The sequence below is a fragment of the Oryza brachyantha genome, chromosome 8 (genome assembly GCF_000231095.2).
Source record: "Oryza brachyantha chromosome 8, ObraRS2, whole genome shotgun sequence".
In the NCBI taxonomy this organism is placed as follows: Eukaryota; Viridiplantae; Streptophyta; class Magnoliopsida; order Poales; family Poaceae; genus Oryza; species Oryza brachyantha.
Window position 1 is genome coordinate 2,487,020 of NC_023170.2, and position 7,806 is coordinate 2,494,825.

The window sequence follows — 7,806 nt, forward strand, 5'->3', positions numbered from 1 at the left end:
ATTACAAAATGCTATAGGAATTTTTTATCAACTATACTAATATCACTTGTTTGAATCACATATGATCTATTTTATAATATCAAAAAATACCATGAGCTAATTTGTAAAAGAACTATAGAAATAAGCGGGACATTTAAATTAGTATAGAAACATTAGCGTAAATGAAAAGATAAATTCACCTGCAAATTACAATTGCACCAGGATTATTTGGTATAAATGGAAAAGAGCTTCTATGCTGCGTTCATCTGTTGCCTTTCTCGTGTCAATCACGAGCCGATCCGTCAAAAGTGAATATACATTGTCCATCAACTCATTACATGAGGAATATATAGATCACACTATCTAGGTGTTTCTTTTTTTTTCTTCCTTGAGCAAATATCTAGTTGTTTCTTGTGATAAACTTGGTTGCTAGTTTGCTCTCTGTCTATGCTCTCTCAAAGTCTCAAACATACAATGGCACATTTGAGCGTGTATTTATTTGTTTATTGCTTAAAAATGGGACACAGATCATCCCAAAGAAGCACCTAAACTCATCACAGAGAGCACTAAACATTCAGCAATTAAGTGTAGTAGTACTAAACAAGTTTAAATGAAATTTCCACTATTTATAATGTACAAACAGGACAGGACATGTACAGCTCCTTCATTCACCATCACTGATGGATTAATTAGCCCTACAAAGTGATGGTGCAGATTTATAGCAGATCCAGGAGAGCAGGACAAAAGAACATTTGAAAAAAGAAAAGAAAGAAAAAGGTCACAAGCACGAATAATGAAATTAAATTTATTGTTTCCATATACTAAAAGAATACCACCACCACCCGGCCGGGCCCACTTCCAGCCTCTCTCTCTCTCTGACTCTTGTCTTTGTCTCCGTATACATACATCTCCCAGCATGTACAGTACAATCATACACCCCACCGGGCCCCACCTGTAAGCCCCCCTCTCTTCCTCTTGCAGTAATGTATAATACATAATTAATTACCACAGGTAATTAAAAAACTAAATCAAATAAACACCATCTTTTTTCTGGACAAAACTAAAAGAAAAAGGGGAGAGAGAGAGAGGAGGGGGCAAAAGGACAAAAAAAAATAAAGGTTATACAAAAAAGAAGAAAAAAATTTCAAATTTTTGGCGCGTCGCTCGATCAAATGCATGCACAGTGTTCAGTGGTAGCAGTAAACTTTTGTGTTTGTGTGTTGTTGCAGCGTGGTTTGTTGTAGTACGTACTCATCTCGTGTTGTTTTGTTGTTGTTGATGTCGTCGTCTTGTTGGTGGTTTGCGTGCTTTCTTCCTCGTCTCCGGCGACGGCGGCCGGGGCAGGTCACGGCCAGCCGTAGAACACGCGGTCGAGCTGCATCTTCTTGTGGGCGGCGGCGTGGTGGCCATGGAGGGAGGACGCGGCGCCGTGGCGACCCGGGCCGTGGATGTGGGGGATGTTGATGTAGAGCACGGCGGTGATGACGAAGGTGAAGGCCCACCAGACGAGCACGACGACGGGCGTCTTGCCGTGCTTCCCGAGGATGCCCTTGGCGAACGGGTAGAGGTGGAAGAGCACCCAGAAGTTGAAGAAGACACCGCCGGCCACCTTGAGCCAGTGCGTCCACTCGCCGTCGAGCACCTTGGCGAAGGCGACCGCGGAGCCGATGATGTTGACGAGGATGATGATGATGGGCGTGATCATGAGCCACGTCCACCGCACCACGTACAGGTCGGCGTAGGGGTCCTTCTTCTCGTCGCCGGCGGGGAGCTTGGAGGTGAGCTTGAACGAGATGTCCCGCCGGAACACCACCTTGGTGACCACCTGCAGCACGGCGGCGAGGTAGGCGGAGCAGCTGGCCGTCATCCAGAACTGCCCGTTCCTGAACCACTCGAACACGGTGACCCCGGCCCACTTCACCTCCAGGACGGCGAGGATGAGCAGCGTCCCCAGCACGATGGCGAGGTACACGTAGAACATGGTGGTCGGCCTCTGCACGATGAAGTGGCCGGTGACGAACGACAGCGCCGGCACGGTGGTGTAGAAGATGAGGAACAGCGCCGTGAAAGGGTAGGTGGTGATGTTGATGTAGGCGACGCGCTGCAGCGGGTGGAGGAACGTGCTCCCGAACAGCGGGTTGTTCCTGGAGAAGAAGATCTCCAGCGACCCCGTCGACCACCGGAGCACCTGGAACAGCCTCTCCGTCAGGTTGATCGGCGCCGTGCCGATGAACGCGTGCGGGTAGATGGAGCAGTAGCGCGACCGCCACCCCTTGATGTGCATCCGGTAGCCGGTGACCACGTCCTCCGTCACCGTGCCGTACACCCACCCGAGGTCGCTCCCCCACCCGGTCTTCTTCTCATACGCCGCCGCGGTCACCGCCACGGCCTCGGCGATCGCCGCCTCGTCCCTCGCCACCGCCGCCTCCGCCGCGAACGGCGACGGGTGCGACGCGCGCGGGATGGTGTCGGCGAACGCGTCCGACTTGCCGTACGCCTTCTTGGGCAGGGGCAGGAACCCGTGCTTCCCCTTCGCCACCGTGGCCGCCGGCGGCGCCACCGGCTTGGCTCCAGGCTTGGTCATCTCCAGCCCGGGCTTCTGGTACCTGCTCTTGGCGAACATCCCGCCGAGGCTGGGGAAGCAGGGCCCGCCGACGTTGATCCTCGGCGGCTCGAACCCATATAACGTGATGCGGCGGAAGAGGCAGCCGGTGCCGACGTAGATGGGGCCCTGCAGCCCGTCGAGCGCGCGCAGCGTGCCGTCGAAGAAGATGCGGTTGTGGTTGGCGTACAGGTCGGTGGGGTCGACGCCCTCGAAGCGCTGCGGGAACTGGACGAAGGCGACGGTGTCGCTGTCGCGGCCGAGCATGAAGCAGATGCCGGCGCGGAGCGCCTGCGAGTTGTTGATGTAGTGGTCGCAGTCGAGGTTGAGGATGAAGGGCGAGTTGGAGAGCACGGCGGAGGCGCGCGTCAGCGCGTTCATGGCGCCGGCCTTCTTCTGGTGGTTGTGCCCCGGCCGCTTCTCGCGCGACACGTACACCAGCATCGGCAGCCGCACGTCGACGCCGCTGAAGTCCAGCGGGTTCTCCGCGCTCGCCGGCGGCCCCAGCTGCCTCGTGTGGCTCGGGTGGTCCAGCAACACCTGCACAGTCAAAAATCATTTACTGCACAGTAAAAAAAATAACTTACTGCTACTATTAACCGCCGCATCATGGTTAAGTTAACTAACTAACTACATGTACAGGTAACAGTAAGTGAGGTTGATTAGTGGATTTAATTAACTAACTAATTAACTATATGTACAGGTAATAGTTACTGCCACTAACAGTGAGTAACCAAGCAATCAATGGGAAGCGGTGATTAACAACAGAAGAGATGGAGGTGACGTTGATTAGTGGATTTAATTAATAATTAATAGTGATTGCACTAGTGGTGCTGTCTGGGTGGAAAGGACCACCCCAACCACTGCTACTAGCATCTCGTTCAGACAGCCCTGCTGCATGCTGCTAATGTGCAATTAGTGCGTGCGTGGTGGTTGCGCCCTTGACTATCACCACGTCAATTCCGTCAAAATCCCACACACGAACACAGTGCCACTGACAAGTGATCACTAACTAACTAGCCCATCCAATCCCAAGATAACAATAATGATTAAGATTAAGAAGAGAGAAGTAATTAGGAGAGTGATTACCAGGACGATGCCGGCGTGGTCGCCCTTGCGGTGGTTCTCGGAGGGCTCGATCCAGGTGCCGTCCCACTGGGAGCCGTCGGAGGTCCAGGTGGCGAGGGGCTCGCCGTCCTTGAGGCCGGCGGCGGCGTTGTAGGAGTCGGAGCGCTGCTTGATGTCGTGCTCGAGGGCGTTGATGCGGGCCTTGAAGTCGTCGTACTCCTTGCGGACGCGGCGGCGGTCGTTGACAAACTCCTCCTGCGCCCTCCCCATGTAGGGGTGGGACTTGAGCTCGAAGTAGCTCTCGGGGCCCCGCGGCTCGATGGCGTGCTTCCGGCAGAATGGCACCCACAGCGTCGCGAACTTGGCCGCCTCCGCCATGGCCTCGTAGGTGAGCAGCATCCCGGAGTCGTCGGAGAGGTAGCAGGTGTTGCGCTCCACGGGGTAGTCGGCGGCGAGGATGGAGAGGATGGAGTTGGCCGTCGATAGGATGGGCTCCTTGATGGGGTCCGCCGTGGTGACGAACACGTCCAGCCCCGGCAGCGACGACGTCCCGTCGGGGTGGTCGAAGCGGCGGCGGAGCACTGCGAGGTCGGGCACGCGGTTGATCGGGTTCAGCTTGGGGAGCTGGTCGAGCAGCCACGAGAAGCCGAACCAGAACTCGCCGGCGATCGACGTCACCCACAGCCACATGGCGTCGGGGTTCTTGTGCTCGATACGCCATATCACGAACAGCGTGAACGCGATCAGCCTCACGAAGATCAGCACCCTGCACCCATCCATGGCCGTCCAATTGCACCATTAATTAACCACATCGATCACTTGCTAATAGTAACAATTAATTACTCTACTCAGATAGTAATAATATATTTATAATCTAATTGTGGTTGGTTGGTTGGACAGGTAAAATTGCGGGTAATTAAAGAAGAGCAATAATGATTGGAGGTGCATATGATATGATATGCACGGGCACGATGGAGGCGCAATTATTGGGGGAACATGGACCATGTTAGGCACAGCTGATTACTGCTACAATGCGAGCCCAGCATGAGGAGGAGGAGAAAACTGTCGCCACTTTTAATTTATCTATATATCTATCTATCAATCCTCTTCATATACAATTTGTATATATTTATTTATTTACAATTTGTATTTGTATTTTTTTAAGAAAAGTATGGATGGTAAATAAAAACAAAAGGGTAGGGGAGAGGAGCCAATCATGTGACAGCGAGGAGTGCGGGGGGCGACAGCTGGCAGTCAAATGGAGGGGGAGGGGGAGGTGAGCTGGCGGTCACGGCCTCGTTGCGCGCGGGGCACCGACATGCGGCTGTCTGTCCGTGGGCCCCACCTAGGGGCGCATTGAAAGCGCCAGCCAGCCACCGTGGGTGGGCCCCACGCCAGTGCTCCCCTAGATTCGTTGCTGCATCATGCTTGCATGGACTTGTTTCTCCCCCCTCTCTCTCTATCTCTCTTATTTTCTTTAATTCTTTTTTTTGCCACTTCCATCTCTCTCTTTCTTTCTATGGGAGAGGAGAAAAGTTGGTTGCTGTTCTAGTTGTATTGGTTCCAAAAAGAGGAAAGGATTGGAACCTTCTCCCCCTCCTAAACTAGTGCAAGTGTTTTCTCTCGAGTGCTCACAATAATACACTAGAGTAAAAAAAATTATGCATTTTCTGTAACTAACTAATTTTGTGGCCAAGATTATGTACTTTTTTTTGTGGACCTGATGGAACTAAATATAATTATTACACAAGTGCATCAAGACCAAGCTATCCAGCTGTAATTTCGTACTACTACTGCTACTACTAAAATGTACTCTCTTTTCATTCATGGCTCTTGTTAGTGCAACCCTGACCCCTCCTACACAAACACACATTTCATCTTTTGCACTAAAGCTTTATTTTTTTTCTCTCTATCACTTTATGATATGCTAGTCTTTTTCTCCTCTTTCTTTACCACTACACACCCCAAAAGAAAAAAAAAACAGCATTCCAATCATTTCCTTGGCTAAATCCACACAAGGAGCACTACAGCTCCATCATCTAGAACAGCCTAAACTCACCACTCTTTTTAAGTCTTTTCACCTAAAAAAAGCAGCTTCTTTTATTCTCTTTCCCCTACGGTGCCAAAAAGATTACCTTCTTTACTAACCCTCTCCAAACCAAAAACTGCAGGGAAAGGCAAGAAGGCTTTTCATTCAATGGTGTTTGCTTGGATTCACATGCAAGCCATGCATCCTGCCTGCCTCTCCACGGCAAAACACAACTGAATTCACCTCGGATTCCCCCCATTTCCGGTTAAAATTTGCCCGAATCTACACCCACCCAATCCCCCAAACAGTAAGTAAATCGACCACCCCTAAACTAGTTAAAAACACAACTAGCAGTACAGTGAGTCTCATCCTCCTAGGAGTAAATTTTACTGATGCATCATTAATCGAATTTTTTTATGAGCAGCCAGCTGGATGGCGGGCCCACACGCCAGTGAGTCGCAACGATTAACTTCCCCCCGCGTGGGCCCACCGTACAGTGGCTCAGGGCGGCAATGCGACAGGCTCCATCCACGGGACGGGACGCGCTATTTTTGGTCCGACTCGAGCAGCAAAAAAAAAAATCGCTACGTGGCGCGTCCCCATTGGCCCAGACTCTAACGTGCACTTGTCTCCTCGGATTTAAACCGGATTTAATTTACTGCACTGCTGCTCCCCTCGCCCACAGTAATAATTAACCAGACCCGGTTTGCACTCTTCCTGCTAAAGCTGGTAGAAATTAAACTAGCTTGCTGTTGTAATTATGTTTTATTATTATTATTAACACCGACTAAATTAGTTATTGAGCTACTTAATTGTGGAAGAGACGGTTAATTAGTTGTTGGTTTTTTTATGGTTTTTTTGGAAAAGAAACGGTTAATTAGTTGGAGCTGGAAGAGTGCAGCAATGGAGGAGTGAGAGAGAGAGAGAGAGGCTGAGGTGCTTACCGGTAGGGGTGGAGGAGGACGCCCTTGATCTTCTCGGTACGGAAGACGGGGCGGTCGTCGAGGGCGTCCTGGACGCCGCCGGCGGCGCCGTGGACGTCGTCGCTGTCGCTGAGGTCGACGGCCACCCAGCTGTCGTCGTTGACGGCGCCGATCTGGCCGGCCGTGGCGGAGGCCGCCACGATGTCCATGTCGGCGGACGACGCGGCGGAGGCCACCGCCGCCGCCCCGGCGCACGCGCACACCGGGAACCCGCAGACGCAGGCGCCGCCACCGCCCTCATTGTTGCCCCTCCTCCCGCCTCCGGCCACCGCTGGCGCCATGGCCGCGCACCAGCTACCTCGCTCGCAGCAATGCCCTTGCCTCTCCCCTCAAGGCAAGGCAAAGCTACCCCCCTCTCCTCGCCGGACGCCAAGAACGGCAACGACGAAGAAGCTAGCAGAGATAGAGAGGTAGAGATAGAGGGGGAGAGGTGTGGAGGTGGTGGGAGCAATGGTGGAGGAGGTGGAGAAGAAGATGTGGGAAATGGCGAGCAAAGTACGTGGGGGGATATATAGAAATTAAGGGCCGGAATTTGCAAGCTAGTGTCGGTCGGGGTATAGGTAAGGCTGGCTGGGCATATGGATTTATATGAGCTAATCAGGTGTCAAACACAAAGTGATTAGCATTAACGTGGTGTTAATCTCCTTTTTCTCTCTCTCTATCTTTTTTTTTCTTCTTTTGGGGGTATGTGTGTGTTGTAGGTGATGAGCTGTGTGTGTACATACATGTAGGTGGTGGCATACAAGCAAGCAAAACAATGTATGCTTGTGTGATGCACATATGCATGAGAGGGGCCATATGGGGGCACCCACCTACCAGGTTGCTTCCACTCATATTCCTCCTCATGCCATGTGATTATGGCATAAAACTTAGCTAGCCAACACATTTTAATCTTTTAAGGTTTTTTTTTTGTAATTTTCTTTTATTTTGGTACTAGCATCCCACAAGATGTGCTGATTTCTTTCTATGATTTGATCACTAGTCTAATGTAAAACTATATGTAATCAAGGGAAGAGGAGGAGGAGGAGGAGGGGAATAATAGAATAAAGTGGAGTGATGATTAGTTTGTTTTGTTATGCACTTAGGAGTTTTTTTAAATTATTATTTTTCTTATTAACGCTGGAGCATGCATGCAACAGTCACTT

At 51.1% G+C, this 7,806-nt stretch overlaps 1 protein-coding gene across 1 annotated transcript; it reads right to left on the bottom strand.

The window, feature by feature from the left end:
- Positions 1–763: 763 nt before the first annotated feature.
- Positions 764–7,323, bottom strand: LOC102702960 (probable mixed-linked glucan synthase 6). The gene is made up of 3 exons (XM_040526568.1): positions 6,623–7,323; positions 3,671–4,415; positions 764–3,121 (listed from the first exon to the last, which is right to left on the bottom strand). Exons 1-3 carry the CDS (start codon positions 6,940–6,942, stop codon positions 1,325–1,327), a joined length of 2,862 nt encoding a protein of 953 aa, XP_040382502.1. The 5' UTR covers positions 6,943–7,323; the 3' UTR covers positions 764–1,324.
- Positions 7,324–7,806: the final 483 nt, after the last annotated feature.

What these genes read in the sequence shown, in the direction of transcription:
- LOC102702960 (XM_040526568.1), bottom strand. Translation starts at nt 6,942, where the DNA reads ATGGCGCCAGCGGTGGCCGGAGGCGGGAGGAGGGGCAACAATGAGGGC. An exon ending in GTCCTCCTCCACCCCTACCG is followed by an intron (nt 4,416 to 6,622) that starts GTAAGCACCTCA and finishes GGATGGGTGCAG; the next exon opens with GGTGCTGATCTTCGTGAGGC. An exon ending in ACCACGCCGGCATCGTCCTG is followed by an intron (nt 3,122 to 3,670) that starts GTAATCACTCTC and finishes TTGACTGTGCAG; the next exon opens with GTGTTGCTGGACCACCCGAG.